Below are 18,071 nucleotides of genomic sequence, written 5' to 3'. Positions count from 1 at the left end.
TGATTGACAAGTTTACCACCGCGTTCCTAAACTATTAGTTTTGTAGGAATTATATGTTAATACATGTCATACACCCTGTTACATATGTACCAACAAAAATACGAATTTGGCTAAAAATATTGATAAAATACTAAAAATAATATCTAAACACACCCAAAATAAAGGAAATTTCTTTCTCTACCACAAAAAGATGGCGCTCTAAAATATGAAACCCTAGATCATAAACTAGAATGGGTTAAAAGTTTTCTGTACTCAAGGTCGATAAAGATTAGACAGAATGCTGCGAAAACAAGGTTTATCTTTGATAGATAGATAAGTTTATTCGCGTAAGCGCTGCGTTGCCCGATTCCACAGTAACTAGACCAATATAATATAGTTGTTTCTATAGCTGTTGTACGTGCTTATCCGAACGTGCGATATTACATTGTTTTATCATTTGGCTAAATTTATAACATCAAAAAAGCCAAAAACCCGCATTACAAGATATTTGATCAACCTGTACAAATAAAGCACATTTGTTTCGAGGGGACAGAGTGACGTCACGACGATCTGACTACTGGCGCAAACCTACGGAAATAAACTTATTTTACATCCATCTTAGAACAAACCAGCAAATTAATTTGGGGTCATAAATGAAGCGCAAACACTCACCAAAGAGCAATTTATATATATTTTTTCCTGAACTAAGATTTGAGCTAGGCAGTTCAACTGATACACAAGGAAATCCACCTATATTATTTAATATATACAAATAGGACAATATAAATATACAAAAAAAGAATTAGCCTATTTTAAGATATTTTATTATTGGTCTCAATTAAATTTTCTTGCAAATTGGTTTCTTCTGTAGTAATTTCACTCCCCAAATTTGACTTATTACATTCTTGTTCCAATTGATTCTTGCAGTTATTGATAGTTTCATTTTCTAGAGATTTTTCTTCATGCTTGTTGTCTTCTTCTTCCGAATCAGAGTCAATTTCAGAACTGTCTTCACTTTTGTCACCTTTACCCATCAAGTTTGGTTTAATTTTTTGCTTCTTCTTATTTTGTTTCTTTTTTAACCTCTTTGCTCGCTTCTTAGCAGTTCTCTGTTCAGCCAATTTTTTGTTCTGTTCTAGTTTCTCTTTGTATTCCTCATCCAGCTTTTCCTAACATGACTAGTTATACAAAAGCAGAAAATAAACATTTTAAACCTACCCTTGCTGCTTTTTCCTGCATATACTTTTGTCTTGCATACTCTTTCCGCCTTAAGTGACGGTAAACATGAAATTCTCCTGAACCTGCTCCTGCACTGGAGCCCATAACATTACGAACAAAATCTGGAACATGCGGTGATCCTCTTTCCTTAGGTCTTTCTGGAATTATTATTGGCTTTTCCTACAGAAAATTAAGCAATTTATTAAATAACAGATTTGAAAAAATTTAATCAGAAATTGATCGATGTATTTGATCAAAATACCCACAGGATTCTTCATTAACTTTTCCAGTTTCATTCGCTGGTAATCCACGGTAGTCCGGACGACTACAGGTTTCTGAACTTTCTCAGATTCTTGTTTATCTTCCCTGTCATTCTTCATCGTCAATACTTTGTAACACAGAATACTAGGAATATCTTTCTAAATTCATTATTTGCCGATTTTATTGACTTCAATTTTTTCTAGGCAAAAATACTGTTTTCATTGGTATTTTTTGTTAATACGCCAATTTTGATAAACCGCAGACTTAGGTTTGGTGAGTTGGAACATATGGTACAATAGTAAATATTTAGCAAAATTTTACATTGCATAGTTGCCAACAACATTTAAACGAGAGCTGGAAGTAATTTTTGTTATTTTTGTGAAATCAGTTTTTGTTACATTTAAATAATTAATATCCGCGTTTCAACAATTTTTTTTTTGCAGAAGTTTTTTTGTCCTAACTATGCTGTCATTGTGAGTTATATGAACATTTTCATTTCACGCCCACACTTTTTGACATTCTAATTTGACGTTATGTTTACTTTTTTTCTCAAATGATAAAATTTGTGGATTTCCTGCTTTATAGTTTAGCTTTTTAGGTGAGCATAATATGATTATTAGGGGTCTACTTATCCTCTTAACGTACAAATGTATTCTCCGTAGTAAATATTCTAATAATAAAGGTCAAAAGATTAATTCCACTTATTAAGTATAAATGTTATTAGTAAATTGATAGTTTGTTGTAGGCAATGGTTGTAGTTAGTGGCAGTTGGTTTAAAAAAAATGTTGCTCCCTATTCTCCTAATGAAGACGTAACTGTTGTGGACGAGGATGCTACAATGGCTGCAAAAGCAGTTTTAATTTGTCGCCCCAACTCACATCATTTCCAAGTGAGAACCCTAACCCTCGATCAACCCATTAAAGTAGGCCGATCAGTGGCCCGCGCCAAACCAACATCAACCAACGCCGTTTTTGATTGCAAAGTTCTTTCTCGTAATCATGCTGTCTTGTGGTATGAGAATGGAAAATTCTATTTACAAGACACCCAAAGCAGCAATGGCACTTTTGTAAACAATAACAAACTATCAGTGGAGAACTATGAAGTTAGTTCGGGAGATATAGTACAATTTGGTGTTGATGTAGTTGAGAATAATCGGAAAGTAACACATGGTTGCATTATTGCTAGTTTGAAGTTGTATTTGCCTGATGGAAAAGAAGCAAAAGCCAGTCCTAGTGTTAATGAAGGTGACAGGCATGGTAAATGCTAATTTATATTTTATTGAAATTATTTGAAATTTTAATGACTTACATTTACATAATCTATGAAGTGGCATCTGAAGTAATAAAGTAACATAAAGTAAATTTTTTATTAAGAAATATTGCTAATAGTATTGTGGAAACTAGAGTTATAAATGAGTAGAAATGCCAAACAAAAAGTCCTCTTTTCTTGATGTTTATGTAGTACATCATGGATTATTTAATGAATACTTATATACATATTTCAGGCATGGTGCCGTTAGATGATCTTTACAAGTTAAACCAAATACTTCAGGAAGCAAATCAAAGAGAACAGTGTTTGGAATCAAAACTGACTGCCCTTCAGCATGTAGTTGAAGAAACCAAGAAATCAGCTGAAGAAAGTTGGCAGGCCTATGTTGGAGAAGAACGATTGCTGAGCAGATTGTCTGCCCTAGAAACAAAACTACAGCAAACCAGTAAGAATTGGTCAGAAGATCGATTGAAAGATGAAATTTCAAAATTGAGAGTATGCCTGGAAATATTTTTACCTAACTGTAAAAATTCATCACTCGGGTTTTAGATAAGCAATGAACAGTATCAGGAAACTGCAAAAGCGACATTAGAAAAAGTACACACTGAAAAATTAGAAGCAGTAAGCTTAGCTGTGGAGCAGGAGAGAGCAAGAATATCTGCGGAACAAGATGCACTATTGGCAAGAGAGCAGTTAGGACAAGCACAACTTGATCTCCAAGTCAGCACGCTTTGTTTGTCCCAGATTTTATTTAGTTTGTTGTTAAACAATTTTTAGGAAGTTGCCCAAAAACTATCGGAGATTCAAACTAGATCGGAGGAGGAGAAGCACCAACACCAAAAACAAATAAGGGAGTTGGAAATCCATATGGAGGAGCAGGAAGCCAAAGTTGCAGAATTAGAAGCTAAAATTTACAAACTTACGGTGCAGATGGTATTTGATCAGAACGAAAAGGTACATGGGAAAATTGCAACATGTGGTTTGATTATTAAATTTCACATTGACAGGAACGGCCTGAGTTAATTTATGAGGATGATATGAAACTTAAGGAAGAAATTTTAGCTGAAAACGAAATGTCAGAATCAATCCTAAATAAATCAAACTCCAATGGATTTCAACCAAATCACATTAACTTAGTGGTAATAAGTGGCAAGTGATACCAGCAAAACATGTATCACAAAATTTTTTCGAATTTTCAGGTAGCGCCAGTCGACGAAAATTGCGAAGAGGAAAAGACTGAAGAGTTACAATATGAATCTGTTACGAAAACAAACAATGACGAGAATAAGAGCAGAGAGAAAGAGGAAACCAGGCGAGTGTCATTTAAGCTACCTGGAGATGTACCTGAAGAAGTAGGAAAAGGATTATTTCACTTGACCCGCTTTAATTGTGCCTTTTTTCCAGGAATCTGAGAATGACTTCAAAAGCCCTAAAGAACTAGAGGAGTCACTAGAGAAACATGTTGACTCTAAAACTCTCAAGTACCAATATCAGTCGGCGCAAAAGGAGCAAAACGAGTTGCGAAGAAAAATCGAATTTTTGGAAAGTTTGTCTTTGGCTAATAAACTGAAAATCGACGAATTAGATCAAGCATTGAACCAAGAGAAAGATTTGAGCGGTCAAAGGTTGATCGAGAATGAAAAGTTGAAAGATGAGCTTGTCCTGCTGCAGCAAAAATTGAAGGAAAGTTGTATGGAGAATCAGCAGCTTAGAGACAGACTGGGAGATATGCTAGTAAAAAAGGAGAATGCTGAAGATGGGAACAAAGTCGATTCTAAGGAGGTGGACATTTTGGAATTGAAAGAACATTATGCGCGAAGCAGGGACGAAAAATTGAATTTGGAGCAAGAGCTGTTGAAAATGCGGACTGAGTATAACCTTCTACGTGACAGTATGTATAATAAATGTTTCTTTTACGTCGCACCATTGGTAGTTATCATCCTCTATTTCTACGTAAGCGCTTGGATTTCCTGATCAACGTTGTTAGTTTTTGTTTTCTTTTATTATTTTGTCAAAATGTTTCTCAAAATTATAGATTGGTAAAAAGTTTCTTGCGTTTAAATGTTTAATCAGGGAGAAAAGCCTATTTTAAAAATATTAAGATAATAAAGAAAGCCTAGAAGACATTGTAATGCTATAACATCCAGCGTGATTTATAGTACCCCAAATTACTGGTCACAATAACAGAAAAAGTTCATATAAACATGTGTGGTAAACAAATGTTTGAAGTTTTTCAGTTTCCTCTTACAATTTTGAAAATTGAATTGAAATTTGATACACCCGTACATTTTAGTTGTTTATTTTGCAATATCAACAAATTTAAATAAAGTTGAATTCAGGATGTAGATATTGATTTTTTTTTTAAATTGATCTGAAAAATAAGGGTTTTAAGAGTGTTAAATTGAGTACCACTCCCAAAAGTCTATCACCCTGTAGACTTTGAAAAACGCTTAATAGCTTAATGTTGAGAGTACTAATGTACCAAATTTCAATTCATTGTTTTCAAAATTGTACCAAGCTTATATGAACTTTTTTCTTATATTGAGCTGATTAACTCGCCCCTCAGTTGGGGGCTGTTAAATCACTCTGCATAACTTGATTTTTTAGTGGGTGGGTGCATATCTAAAGGTAGGATCATGCGTTTGGTTGGCTGGTTTGTAAATTAAAATAAGGAAAGCACATAAAGTTAGTTAAGACAATATTTTACAAAACAAAATTATGCCACCTTTGAAAATAGTTGATAAATAAATGTCTCACAAAACCATCTGAAGAAAATAAACTAAAATATATTTACAACAGGTGTCTGCTTTGCTTGTTATTCTAACATTTATGGCCAAACATTACAGTTTTTGTTCCAGAAATTTACACTGAACACCTTGCACGATGACAATTAAAGATCTGCATTGTGCATAAAAATGGACAAACATTTGGCAATTGAATTTATGATAACTGATGAGTATCTCACATTATTCTACAACTTTCAGGGGAAAAGTTGTATATTTTTAAAAAAATTGCTGCTGTCAGTCTACATGTTCAGATAACTAGAATTATCATCAACTTTGAACCCATCAGAGAATCATTTTATAACTTGTAAATGAATTTCATGTCTAAATGTGCACCTTTCCACTTCTCATTTTATGTACCTAATTCTGCTTGGGCTGTTATTACACCGAGAACAAATTTTCTATGAAGACTGTTGAGTTTGCCATATCCGATTTATAGAATATTTTTTGAAATCTTAAATTAGCGGCTCGAAGGCTGCACAATTATAAAATTAGGCCTCAGAAAATAAATAGGATTTTTTATTTACACGTTTTGTAGTGTTATGTCAGCATTTATGTTGTATTTTCGTGAATATGTCTTTCTGTTGTATTTATTAACAATTGAATTGGTCCCAGTCTAGTGAAGAATGTTTAGAAACATTTCAGTAATAAAGTTTGAGACACCATTTAAAATGTTAAGTTCGTAATTAGAAACTACACAATTAATAAAAACAAATACTTTTATCATTTGAGTTATATAAGTAGCACAAGTTAGAGTACAAGTTTTGTATAAATACTGAAGCCATTTTGGTGGCACATTACACAAGATTAAAGTCGGATTTTTAATGATCAAAAATGATCTTGTGGGCATATGAAGTAAAAACAATAACAAATAAATAAAATTTCAAAAGTGGTTTGTTTATAAGATATTCTATAGTCTATTATTTGACAAGGTATATGCTCCACATTGAATTAAAATTATTGATATGCAACATTATTCAAATGTGGTTTATACTAACTGCAGGTTTATTCAGTATCAAATAAATATTGTACAATTGTTAGATTCGATTGTTATTTACGCTACCGAAGTAACTCTGGTTTGTTAACCCAGACTAGTAGCATTTAGTACAATATATTCGGTTCTCCAGATATGTTAATATATTATTTGTTTGTAATAATGTAAATATTTGTGCAATATATTGAGTAAATTAGTCGATTTATCTTTTATTTTATTGTATCTATTCAAATTCTCAGAAATATTTTTTGAGTCTAGGAGAAATTTCTGCAACTAAGAAATACAAAACTAACTCAACTAAAATTTTGATTAGTGATTAATATTTAGTAAATTCTTCTAAAATATATTATTATATTTATACTTATGAGTTAAAATCATTTAAAAAGTATTCTTGCCTAAAATGTAATAATACGCACAAAAGGAGGATTAAAATTCCATAATGTTAAAAATTGCAAAAAAAAAATGCAAGCGGATAAATAATAATCAATAAACTATTTATTAACTAGTATTATGGTCGGCTTCATTTTTTTCCTGTTCCAGACCTTTTCTCGGATCATCAGGCTTCATAGCGGGGAACAGTAGTACTTCCTTTATATTATTATTATCTGTCAAAAACATGGTCACGCGATCAATGCCCATTCCCCAACCGCCGGTCGGTGGCAAACCATATTCTAGAGCTGCACAAAAGTTTTCATCTACAAGCTGAGCTTCATCATCTCCTGCAGCTTTATCAGCTGCTTGCTGTTCGAATCTTTCCCTTTGAATTAATGGATCATTCAGCTCAGTATAGGCATTACATATTTCTTTCTTCATTACAAACAATTCAAACCTTTCTGTTAAGCCTGGTATAGATCTGTGCCATTTTGCTAGAGGACTCATGATTTGAGGGTGCTCTGTTATAAATGTGGGATTTATACATTTTTCTTCTATGAATTCTCCTACTAATTTGTCGAGTAGTCTAGCAGTGGTTCTGGGGGCGGGACACTCAACATTATGTTTGATACATAAATCGCTTATAAATTTATTGGCTGCTTCTCCATTTAACTCTGTTGCTAATGGGAATTTAACATTTAATGTGGATTCTAAGCTAGGGATCATTGGGATCCTTTTAAATGGGGGTGTAAAATCTATTTCAACCTCTTCTCCGTCTAATCCGTCAGGGTGGTATTTTATTTTATAGGTACCGTGGATACTATGTACCATTCCAGCAAGAAGAGTTTCAGTAATGATAATTAGATCATTGTAATCGGCATAAGCCATATAAAATTCACAAGTTGTGAATTCAGGATTGTGAGTTAAATCAATACCTTCATTTCTAAATTGCTTTCCGATTTCATACACCCTATCAATACCCCCCACAATCAACATTTTGTGGTACAGTTCAGGGGCAATCCTCATAAACAGATCCATGTTCAGTTCATTATGATGAGTTATGAATGGTTTGGCAGTTGCCCCACCAGCAATCATATTCATCATTGGAGTTTCTATTTCCAAAAATCCTAGTTCATCAAAGAACTTCCTCATGTAAGCAATGATTTTAGCTCTGACTTCAAATATTTTGCGTACATGATCATTAAGAATCAGATCTAAGTACCTTTGTCGAAACCTAGTCTCCTTATCCTTTAGACCATAATGCAAATGTGGAAGCATGTGCAAACATGGTGACAACAATTTAATCTTATTTGGCATTATTGATAATTCTCCCTTTTTGGTTTTAGTAGGGACTCCTTCAATGCCTATGATATCCCCTCTTTTAATTTTATCTGTATCATAAGCAAATTTCGATTCATCACCATAGTGCTGTGCAGTGGCCATTACTTGTACTTTGGTAGCCTCACCTCTAATGTCGTAAAATATTAATTTTGCGCCTGAGGCTCTAATAGCATGCACACGACCTGCTAAACTAAGTTTATCATCTTCTCGGACTTCTCCTTCATTCAAACTACTATACTTCTGCACAAATTCAGTAAGAGATATTGATACATGAAACTTATGGGGATAAGGTGCATCTTCACCTCCTATCGATTTAAGATTGGCTATTGCGGTCGTCCTAAGCTTGAAATACTCATTAGGACTAATGTTTTCTTCATTATTAATTACCGTTTCCTTTTTCGCTACCTGCGAGCTCTTTACCGCTTCAGCAGCTAATTTTTCTTTGGCTTTTTGTTCCGCTTTCATTCTCCTTTTCAACTCATTCTTCGACAACTTTTCGGACGAGCTTTCCGACATTGTGTTCACGTTTTTAGGAAATATAAATTTCGTAAAAATATGGTAACTGCAAGAGGACAAACGAGGAAATTTTCCATACATAACCATACGCACAGAAATATTGTTAGCTGCCACGGAAAAATTATTAAATTAGATAAAATACGCTTCTTTATCGACTGCAGCGGGAACATCAGCTAAGGACACTCGCTTATTAGCTTCACCCAAACAAAAATTGTTACAAACTATGAACTAAATTTTATTTTTCAGTTCCAAACCTGCCAAGTTGGATAGCATATGGTATTCAAAATTAACCCAAAAGAATTACCACAAATTATATTAACACAATTTTTGGTCCATGGGCAAAAAATTTGAACACATTTGCCTAGCTGAATGTTAAATTTCCACTCAATTCAATTAAATGATGCGTTTCACAGATAACTGTTGGGCACGACTACCAGGATCATTCGCCCAGAAATTTCCACTCAATCGTTTCGAACAAACAGAAGAACGTTTAATTGCGTTTGACATAAATTGTGTGTGAGTAATCAAAAGCGACAATTTTCTGGAAAATTCAGGATTAAAACAGGATTTTGTTGTGTTTAAGCGGAGCCTAAAAAGTAACATGGCCTTAAACACCGCGCATATTAACGGTGGAGTATTAATCCACTCCGGGGAACAGTAAGTAAATTTTTCCTTATCCAGAATTTCTAAAAAAATATTTTCCCTTAAATTTTTTCTATTTGTGATAGGATTTTACTGTTTTGCGATAATGTCAACATCGAATGGTCTGGTCAAGAAGCCAGTGTTTTTAAAAGTAAAAAACATGGGAGGATATTCTTGACAACTCACAGAGTTATCTTCAATAATAACTCGCCTTCAGATGAAATGCAAAGCTTCAGTTTCCCATTTGTTACTCTCAGTGAAGTACATACATAAGTATTATTTATTGCCTGTTGAAATATTATGTAACTTGTTATAGGTGGAAGTAGAACAGCCAGTTTTTGGAGCTAATTATGTAAAAGGGAAAGTGAGGGCTCAGCCAAATGGAAACTGGGTAGGTGAGGCAAAATTCAAAATGACTTTCAAACATGGTGGTGCTATTGAGTTTGGACAAGCTTTATTACGGGCTGCACACTTAGGTAAAGTCAATAAATTTGGATATTTTTGTGTTGTATTTACTTTTTATTTAAATTATTTCCAAAGTTATAAAAAGTTTTGTGACTTTCTTAGCAACAAGAGGTCAAATGAATGCTCCCCCTCCGTATGAACCGTCCCAGCCGCAGTGGTATGCAGCACCACCACCGGCATATGCGCCATCACCTCAAGGTAAGAATTCCACAAGATTTGGGCTACCTTTATATAATTGTAGTTAATTTTTGTAAAGGTGAGTTGGTTTTAAATCAATATGTAGTACTCCTGTTATATCATTTTTCCACTCCACAAAATTTATCCATTGTCAGTTGCCTGGTTTTAAGCTTTTTATCCCTGACATTTTGCAACATTTCTGTAGTTGTTCCATTATTCCTATGTTGTTGGTTTTGAGTCCATCATGACTCTGAAATAAATTTCTGTTTGCCACACTTTGCTGCCCCCTGTGCATTGACAATATTTTTAGGCTATTATGGTTGGGTGCCTCCCACCAATGTATTTCCCCAACATCCTCCAACAGACGGTGTCTTTATGACCGATGCACCACCACCGTATCCTGGAATTTACCCTACCGGACAACAAAATGGATATGGGCCACCCCAGGGAGGGTATGCCCCCCAGGCCCCACCGGCATACCCTCAGGGACCATCAAGTGGTTATTATCCTCAGGGCGGGTCAGGTGGATATCCTCCACAGGGCCCAATGCCTGCTGGGTTCACTACTTCAGCAGGTATTTTTTTTGGATGGCATTTAATTTTATTTGGAATTTTGCGCTAAAGCATATATAATATATATAGCTAAGCAATGTTCCTGCTCTCTGGAAAATCATTTTTGTCTGTGTTGCTTTAAAAAATAATTTTGATTTATTTTCAGATGCAAAAGCCGCTGAAGCTGCTCAGTCTGCTTACTATGATCCAAACCGACCAAATATGGCTTATGTTCCTCCCCCATCATACTATGTGAGTTTTATATATGTCTGTATTATTGCGCAAATAAAATTAATTATTATTCAAAAATTTTCAGGAAAACCCACCAACTTACAATCAAGCAACGAATCAGAAGAAAGATCAGTAAAAACGCTTATCATTGGCAGCACATATATTTGATTATATTGAAATGATTAACCGCCTTGTTAATTTATTTTCTAATTGTAGTTGTTTACTTTTAGTGCATTCCACATTGTTATATATACATATTTATGTACTGGTATTAAAGCTATTAAACTTCTAAAATTAAATGTTCATACATTTGTAATCTAGTTTGCAATAATATATTACTGTTATTTGATGTAATATTTTATATTTTTTGGATTTCATTTCCTCCAAGCAAAAAAAAATACAATTTTTATATTCAATTCATATTCATGACAGTAGGGTTTGGGTTAATCCATTATGTCACATGCCAGTAATTATTATTTATTTGGGGGCATAATCTAAATAAATATGTTTATGAATTCCTACAAATGTTACCTTATATCAACATGTAAATATAAGGTAACCAATTTTTGTGGATTTAGCGGATTTCATGAGTAACTAGAAAAAACTAATTATGGGGTATACTGACATTAATTTGAGGAAGGTATTAAATTTATTAGTTAATCGCAATTAAATTTATAATATTTGTTTGATTTGGTTATAATATTGTAGTAAAACTTGTCTTCTGAATTGAAGTTGACACTGTCTTTTGAAAACCTACAAAAAAAAAGAAAAACAAACTCAGGCAATTATTTTGCGATTTACACGTACCCAGCATTTTCAATTTTCCTTGGCCCTTTTATTTGATTCCATTTTGACACCTTATGCTCGTTAAAAGTCATTAGACCCAGAACACACATCCACAGAGCCATCACCATTATTTCATGATGTTCCCAATTTTCCATTAATTGTGCTGATGAACTTAATATTTCTATAGCGTTTTCTACATCGTCGAGTTCACTAAAGTACTTTAGATAATTTTCATAGAGAAAAGCATTAAACTTTGCCGGCTGTGTGCTAAATTCATCAACAAGTTGGTTAATATCGCAAGAAATGCGCCAGGATCCTCCACGTTCTATTCTTTTTGGGTTCAGTACTCTTCCCAAACCGTGAAACAATCCTAACGCCACGTCCCTGTATATATTTACCACAGCTTCCGTCTTACTGTTACGTTTTCTTTTAGTTCCTTGTTTTTCTTTATTTGTCTTCATAAGAGACCGGTCTTCTGAGTCTTGACCAGGACCAGAACTCTTTTTATTAAAGTGTACAGGGGGTGATCCATTATAAATGTTAGCCCCCTCTAACTTTATTTTACATTTTAGAAAAAAAAATTAATGCAAAAGTAATAGGTTTTGATGTGTAGATTTAAGATTACATACATATTTATATACAGGATGTGCCAAAAAATATACATTTTTTAAAATTGTAAGCCCTTATATCATTACATAAAAAGAAACCTCCTTTTCCGCTGATTTCAAAAATATATGAAACATTATGGTTATTTTATACATTACATTACATTACATCTTTTGTTTGACCATGACAGTTGGGTCATAGAGGGGGGTACCATTTATAATTCAAAATTTCAGAAAAATCGTATTACCTTTAAAGCTGGCAAGATACAACTGATTCATAGCTGTTCTTATGTCTCCCAAAGAAGAAGCAATAATGGCATCAATTGTATTACTTGAAACACTTTGTAATTCATTAGAATTATCAGAAAAAATGGACTGAGCTCTTTTAATAGCCTTCCTTAATAAAGTTGGTGCGCAAGCATTGAAACTGAAACATGGTATTATAAGTACATTTTAAATGCAAAGGTAAAACACCTGTTTTACCTAAAGTGAGTTATGGAGTATTTTATTAGTATTTCTTCTGGAAATAAATTTCTCTGTAAATTTATAGTGCCGCTGTTAAATTCGGTACATATAAATACAACTGGATGTGTTCCTTTGAAATAAATTTCACTAAAAATATTGAGATGCAATTAAATATAATTAAAACAAAACATAGTGTATCATTACTCGAGAACACTATGAAATTCATCAGGATTTCTAACAAATACGTTTGGAAAATCTTTCACAAGTATTATGTTGTTGTTATTTTCTATGTCAAATAAGGAACTGTACTTGCATTCATGAAAAAATTCTAAAAAGCGGTTTCTTTGACTTGATCCTTTGCCTACTTCATAGTCAATGTCTACTGGGTTAACCCATTCTATTAATGCTACGTTAAGCTCCTTTGAAATCACTTGCAGAGTTATAGTTTTCCCAGAGCCTGTGGGACCAGACAGCAGTAAAATTGGGGTACATTTCTGCAGAAATAAAACAAAGTTTTCGGACATCACATGCTAGTAAATTCATTTATTACTTTTTCTTGGCCAGGTGGTGACAAACTAAACTTTAACCATCCCTGTAATTCTTGAATTTTTTTTGTATGGATTGCAAGATCAGCAACTGACTTAGGAACAATCTTTTTTTGAAGGTTTAAAAGAGAGACCTTGTTTTCACTAGTTTGCCCATTATCTAATGACTTGGTTAATAATTTGGTAGGTAATATGTTTTCCTCTGTATTGTCAACACTACTTTCAGGTCCAAAATCAAAGGATTTCCACTGTAAAATAAAATAATGTCATCAAAAATTATTAAATCTCTGGAACTCTCTTACACGGCCAAACCCTTTCATTTTATTCACAATTTGAACAAAATTCGTTTCAACGTTATTCCTTATTTCTTATTTTGAAAGTCTAAGCCAACGAAAACATGAGTATTATGTTGTTTTTTTAAATTTGACGTATCTTTTATCTTTTTACCTCTATTGACCCAATCAATCAGAATAAAGTTTGTCACCTACATCGATAAAGTTGAAGAAGAACTCTCCACACCCCCTTGATGACGGATACTGGGCGTGTGATTTTGGTTGATTTGCCTGTTGAAGCGAAAGTAATAATATTTTTGTCGTTATACACTGCTCTGACCGAAAATGTTTTTTTTTTGCTTAATGCCAAATTATGATTTATTAGAAACTTACACACGCTTTTGTATTCAAAAGTTATGCATAGTCATCATCGTTTACATTGTAGACCTTGAAGACAGATAAACAGATAAAACCGAGGATAAAACACTCCTTCAAAGCAGATCGGTTTCATTTAAATAGGTTACTGGCGAAGTTCATTTAAAAAAAAATGGGATTATTAACGGAAGGAACTCCATTAACTTGGGAAGAAACAAAAAAATTAGCCGAACATGTCAGAGAGCATGGAATTAATCAATTTATAAATATTTATAAGAAACTTAGAGATAGAAAAGGTGATGTTCTTAAATGGGGGGACGAAATTGAATACATTTTAGTAAAATTTAATAAAGGGGCCAAGGAGGTAAAAGTTAGTCTTCGTGCTGTGGACATCTTATCTGTGCTTAATGAAAAGGAATATAATGACCCTAATGGTGTTAAGTCATTGTGGAGGCCTGAATTTGCAGCTTACATGATAGAAGGAACACCTGGTAAACCTTATGAAGGCACCCTTGCTCATTTTAATGTAGTTGAAGCTAATATGAAAATGAGACGTCAGGAAGTAATGGAATTGCTAACTCAGGATGAGTGTGCTCTGTCAATAACAGCCTTTCCCAGATTAGGGTGTGAAAATTTTACTGACCCTCCAACTGTACCTACTCCAAATGAAGGTAACACAAGATCTTTGTTTTTCCCAGATGCTGCAGTATTTCCTGGTCATCCAAGATTTATGAACCTTGTCAGAAACATTCGTGAAAGACGTGGGGAACATGTTGCCATTAACTTGCCGATATTTAGAGATACAGATACAAAAATTCCTGTAGATGACTCTTATAAAATTCGCAAAGCTGCTAAACCAGATTGTGTGTATATGGATGCAATGGGCTTCGGGATGGGTTGTTGCTGCCTGCAGCTTACATTTCAAGCTTGTAATATTGAGGAGGCCAGAATTTTGTATGATCAGCTTACACCTCTGTGTCCAATTATGTTAGCCTTAACTGCTGCTTCGCCTGTTCATAGAGGCTTCATTACAGATGTTGATTGTCGATGGAACGTTATTTCAGGATCTGTTGACTGCAGAACTGAGGAAGAAAGAGGAGTAAAACCTCTTAAAGAGAACAAGTTTGTGATAAAAAAGTCTCGTTATGATTCAATTGATTCCTACCTCTCTGAACAGGGAGAAATATATAATGACATTCCTATTTTATACAATAAAGAAGATTATGAAAAACTTAGAAATAGTGGCATCGACGATTTGCTAGCTCAGCATATTGCACATTTATTCATCAGAGACACTGTGTCATTATTTTCAGAAAAAATTAACCAAAATGATGAAGAAGATACTGACCATTTCGAAAATATCCAGTCCACTAACTGGCAGACAATGAGATTTAAGCCCCCACCCCCTCATTCCACAATTGGTTGGAGGGTAGAGTTTCGACCTTGCGAAGTTCAAATAACAGATTTTGAAAATGCTGCTATAGTATGCTTTGTGGTGCTATTAACCAGAGTTATATTATCCTACCAGCTTAATTTACTCATTCCTATTAGTAAAGTGGATGATAATATGCAAAATGCACAGCTAAGGAACGCCTGCAGGGAGCAGAGATTTTGGTTTCGCAAGGATATAACAACTGATGTTAGCCCACCTGAAGCGAATCGATGTTGTAAAGAAGCAATGGCCAGTGAGTTTAAAGAGTGTAATCTAATAGGACAAATGACGGTTAATGAAATTATCAATGGCAAGCAAGGCGAATTTCCTGGATTAATTCCATTAATTCAGAGTTATTTGAGTGGAATGGACGTAGATGCTGATACTCACTGTACAATTCAACAATACTTAAAATTCATTCAACAAAGAGCTTCGGGAGAGATCCTAACAACTGCCACATGGATAAGAAAATTTGTAACAGAGCATCCCGCTTATAAACATGACTCTGTTGTGTCTGAAGAAATTAATTATGACCTCTTGGAAACCGTTAGAGATATTCAAGAAGACATTAAGTCTTGTCCCGACCTGCTTGGCTTTAGGATTATGTCCAAAACGAAAGAAAATGTACCACATGCCTTGGAAAATGATGTCTGATTGTTGCTTTTTTGTTCAGGGAATTTGTTAGGACCAGATTGTTTTTTATAAATCGTTGTTGGCACTATTTGTTTCATTTGTAATAAGTATTTTGAAATGCATTTGTATTAAATATTTTATTTTATTCAATAAATACTCACAATAAAATATATCATTTTGTGATTTTATGTATGTGCTCCGTTTTTTTAACATTTATGAAGTATTACGTCAAGATATGAATGTCATAAGTTTTTTTCAATTTATATCACATAAATGAAATTGATTGCCGATAACTTTCTAAATTACTACGCAGTTGTAATGCAAGAATAGATGGAGGAAGTAGAGCTCTAATCAATAGAATAAACCAACACGCGATAGCATGGCGTCATCTAATGTGCCAATCGCGTTTTCTCAGCGATGTAAGCAATTATAATTTTAAAATAGTTTTTAGGCTATAATCACAACTTGAGTTCTAATAAAACAAAAATTAATGAATAGTTTTATACGGGCCGCAGTAACATCAGTCTAAACTAATATGAGGCCCCCAATATTTAAAACTTAATATGTAATGTAATTACTGTACATAATGTCAAAGTGAACATTATTTTACAGGGTGATTTCACAAATATAAATATTTTTAAAGTGAAAAGTTACTACACTTGTTTAGATGTTTTACTTTTATTTTTCTGCACTATTTTCTAAATAATTCCAAATTGAAAATCCTCTGAACTTCTTTAGGAGGTTCGAATCCAAAAGGAATCCGCAAGATTTGTAAAATACCTTATTTATCGAATCATATTTAGATATTTTGGTTATAAAACAAATTCAGACCACTTATTACTTTAGTAATATACTTAAATATATCACAATCACTTAGTTCAAAGAAGGATAAATGAATAAAACAGGTATAATAATTGAGAAATAGTATAAAACAATCTCTTATTAGTATTAGTATTAACGTGTATGGCAAAAAAAGAATACTCGTTACTACCCTTTTCCCTCTAAATAAAATTTGCCTCACAATGTCTAAATTGGCTGGATTATCGGGCCCATTCCAGTTTAGATCCAGTTCGATCGATATCTTGTAACTAGAGTGATATGTTGTGTAATAAAATTAAAATGTAACAATAGAGAAGACTAATAAAATATTAAATGTATTGCGTGTTGACTCAAACCCCTACTACATAAAGTTGACTAATTGTTTAGCTTTTTTTTTTTAAGAAACTTCCACGGGCTTTTGTAATACTGTTTTTCTACTCACTTCTGTAAAATTCTGTAAAATACCTACCGTACGTTCGTCGATCTAGGGAGATTACTGCACAGGTTTGGGAGCAATTGGATGTTCACGGAGATCTTACCTCACGGCTGGAATTTTGATGGTTGTCAGTTCTGACGCTCATATCAGTAAATGTATTCGTGTTGGTTTTGCAAAAATGCAGCTAAACTCGTAACTTAAATGCCGCTTACTGCACTTGCACAATATATTATTTTTCTACTCCCTTCTGTAAAATGCCTAAGTATATACCTACCGATCTAGGGCGCGGGAAGCGTTACGAGTTTATTTAGCACGACCAGAGTTGAGTGTTTAATAAACTCCGAAAACATCCGATTGCTCCCAAACCCGTGCAGTAATATTCCGGAAATGTCCGAAGTGGCTCGGATCCATGGGAAGCGAAACTGACGTGGTAAAATGACAGTTTCCGCAGACTAGATCGGTGTATAACTAAGTATTTTACAGAACAGAGTAGAAAAAAAAAACATGTCAAACGACTTAAATATTTTGAATTTATAAGTAAAATGTATAAATTTGCATTCGCTATTTTTGTAGGTGTTTTAAAAATTTAAATTATTAAAAATTTTATCACACTTCCTTCACTCACACCGCTTATTCATTCCCTCAGCATTCACACATTCTCCCAGTTGTTCTGAAAAAACTCCTGCAAGGAGTATATTGTTTTACTTACTATTTTTTTTAGTGAGTGTTTAAATTTGCTCTCTTTGATAATAAATATGATACTAGTCTAGCAAGTGCTTGTCAATTTTAATAGTCATTACAACTCATGCTATTGATTAGATAATCTAGTAATATAACTGTGAACTTTAGGAGATGCTAAAAAAGTTTTTTAAATATGTTCTTACATAAAATTTACATTTCAAAG

General features: G+C 33.6%; 6 protein-coding genes across 7 annotated transcripts; 3 read left to right on the top strand and 3 right to left on the bottom strand.

The window, feature by feature from the left end:
• Positions 1-724: 724 nt before the first annotated feature.
• LOC132699365 (PRKR-interacting protein 1 homolog) lies at positions 725-1,726 on the bottom strand. The gene is made up of 3 exons (XM_060666027.1): positions 1,464-1,726; positions 1,198-1,377; positions 725-1,148 (listed from the first exon to the last, which is right to left on the bottom strand). Exons 1-3 carry the CDS (start codon positions 1,575-1,577, stop codon positions 792-794), a joined length of 651 nt encoding a protein of 216 aa, XP_060522010.1. The 5' UTR covers positions 1,578-1,726; the 3' UTR covers positions 725-791.
• Positions 1,727-1,881: 155 nt separating this feature from the next.
• Positions 1,882-4,703, top strand: LOC132699363 (sarcolemmal membrane-associated protein). Of its 2 annotated transcripts, none has more exons than XM_060666024.1 (8): positions 1,882-2,056; positions 2,204-2,714; positions 2,963-3,222; positions 3,277-3,447; positions 3,505-3,681; positions 3,735-3,866; positions 3,927-4,079; positions 4,132-4,703. In XM_060666024.1, exons 2-8 carry the CDS (start codon positions 2,207-2,209, stop codon positions 4,699-4,701), a joined length of 1,971 nt encoding a protein of 656 aa, XP_060522007.1. In that variant the 5' UTR covers positions 1,882-2,056; positions 2,204-2,206; the 3' UTR covers positions 4,702-4,703. The 2 variants fall into 2 exon arrangements, with proteins under 2 accessions (XP_060522007.1, XP_060522008.1); XM_060666025.1 differs by having other exon boundaries at positions 2,194-2,714.
• A 2,281-nt stretch (positions 4,704-6,984) lies between these two features.
• On the bottom strand, positions 6,985-8,826 carry LOC132699364 (lysine--tRNA ligase). Its single transcript, XM_060666026.1, has one exon. The coding sequence runs from the start codon at positions 8,818-8,820 to the stop codon at positions 7,003-7,005; it is 1,818 nt and encodes a 605-aa protein (XP_060522009.1). The 5' UTR covers positions 8,821-8,826; the 3' UTR covers positions 6,985-7,002.
• A 389-nt stretch (positions 8,827-9,215) lies between these two features.
• LOC132699514 (WW domain-binding protein 2) lies at positions 9,216-11,153 on the top strand. The gene is made up of 7 exons (XM_060666276.1): positions 9,216-9,390; positions 9,462-9,636; positions 9,692-9,851; positions 9,943-10,038; positions 10,328-10,591; positions 10,735-10,820; positions 10,885-11,153. Exons 1-7 carry the CDS (start codon positions 9,335-9,337, stop codon positions 10,933-10,935), a joined length of 888 nt encoding a protein of 295 aa, XP_060522259.1. The 5' UTR covers positions 9,216-9,334; the 3' UTR covers positions 10,936-11,153.
• Positions 11,154-11,292: 139 nt separating this feature from the next.
• LOC132699513 (cell cycle checkpoint protein RAD17) lies at positions 11,293-13,679 on the bottom strand. The gene is made up of 7 exons (XM_060666275.1): positions 13,503-13,679; positions 13,206-13,448; positions 12,860-13,149; positions 12,674-12,802; positions 12,439-12,617; positions 11,607-12,066; positions 11,293-11,552 (listed from the first exon to the last, which is right to left on the bottom strand). Exons 1-7 carry the CDS (start codon positions 13,518-13,520, stop codon positions 11,456-11,458), a joined length of 1,416 nt encoding a protein of 471 aa, XP_060522258.1. The 5' UTR covers positions 13,521-13,679; the 3' UTR covers positions 11,293-11,455.
• A 129-nt stretch (positions 13,680-13,808) lies between these two features.
• On the top strand, positions 13,809-16,084 carry LOC132699512 (glutamate--cysteine ligase). Its single transcript, XM_060666274.1, has one exon. The coding sequence runs from the start codon at positions 14,020-14,022 to the stop codon at positions 15,931-15,933; it is 1,914 nt and encodes a 637-aa protein (XP_060522257.1). The 5' UTR covers positions 13,809-14,019; the 3' UTR covers positions 15,934-16,084.
• The last annotated feature ends 1,987 nt before the right edge of the window (positions 16,085-18,071 follow it).

The sequence above is a fragment of the Cylas formicarius genome, unplaced genomic scaffold (assembly GCF_029955315.1).
Source record: "Cylas formicarius isolate icCylForm1 unplaced genomic scaffold, icCylForm1.1 PGA_scaffold_3__17_contigs__length_32017465, whole genome shotgun sequence".
NCBI classification, from domain to species: domain Eukaryota; kingdom Metazoa; phylum Arthropoda; class Insecta; order Coleoptera; family Brentidae; genus Cylas; species Cylas formicarius.
Note: the sequence above shows the minus strand (reverse complement) of the source record. Positions and strands in the feature narration are given on the sequence as shown.

What these genes read in the sequence shown, in the direction of transcription:
- LOC132699513 (XM_060666275.1), bottom strand. An exon ending in GAATTTCATAGTGTTCTCGA is followed by an intron (nt 12,803 to 12,859) that starts GTAATGATACAC and finishes CAATATTTTTAG; the next exon opens with TGAAATTTATTTCAAAGGAA. An exon ending in GTATCTTGCCAGCTTTAAAG is followed by an intron (nt 12,067 to 12,438) that starts GTAATACGATTT and finishes GTCCTGGTCAAG; the next exon opens with ACTCAGAAGACCGGTCTCTT.
- LOC132699512 (XM_060666274.1), top strand. Translation starts at nt 14,020, where the DNA reads ATGGGATTATTAACGGAAGGAACTCCATTAACTTGGGAAGAAACAAAA.
- LOC132699363 (XM_060666024.1), top strand. Translation starts at nt 2,207, where the DNA reads ATGGTTGTAGTTAGTGGCAGTTGGTTTAAAAAAAATGTTGCTCCCTAT. An exon ending in ATGAAATTTCAAAATTGAGA is followed by an intron (nt 3,223 to 3,276) that starts GTATGCCTGGAA and finishes CTCGGGTTTTAG; the next exon opens with ATAAGCAATGAACAGTATCA. An exon ending in AAGCACAACTTGATCTCCAA is followed by an intron (nt 3,448 to 3,504) that starts GTCAGCACGCTT and finishes AACAATTTTTAG; the next exon opens with GAAGTTGCCCAAAAACTATC.
- LOC132699514 (XM_060666276.1), top strand. Translation starts at nt 9,335, where the DNA reads ATGGCCTTAAACACCGCGCATATTAACGGTGGAGTATTAATCCACTCC. An exon ending in TTAATCCACTCCGGGGAACA is followed by an intron (nt 9,391 to 9,461) that starts GTAAGTAAATTT and finishes TATTTGTGATAG; the next exon opens with GATTTTACTGTTTTGCGATA. An exon ending in ATATGCGCCATCACCTCAAG is followed by an intron (nt 10,039 to 10,327) that starts GTAAGAATTCCA and finishes CAATATTTTTAG; the next exon opens with GCTATTATGGTTGGGTGCCT.
- LOC132699365 (XM_060666027.1), bottom strand. Translation starts at nt 1,577, where the DNA reads ATGAAGAATGACAGGGAAGATAAACAAGAATCTGAGAAAGTTCAGAAA. An exon ending in AAAAGTTAATGAAGAATCCT is followed by an intron (nt 1,378 to 1,463) that starts GTGGGTATTTTG and finishes AATTTTCTGTAG; the next exon opens with GAAAAGCCAATAATAATTCC. An exon ending in TGCAGGAAAAAGCAGCAAGG is followed by an intron (nt 1,149 to 1,197) that starts GTAGGTTTAAAA and finishes TAGTCATGTTAG; the next exon opens with GAAAAGCTGGATGAGGAATA.
- LOC132699364 (XM_060666026.1), bottom strand. Translation starts at nt 8,820, where the DNA reads ATGGTTATGTATGGAAAATTTCCTCGTTTGTCCTCTTGCAGTTACCAT.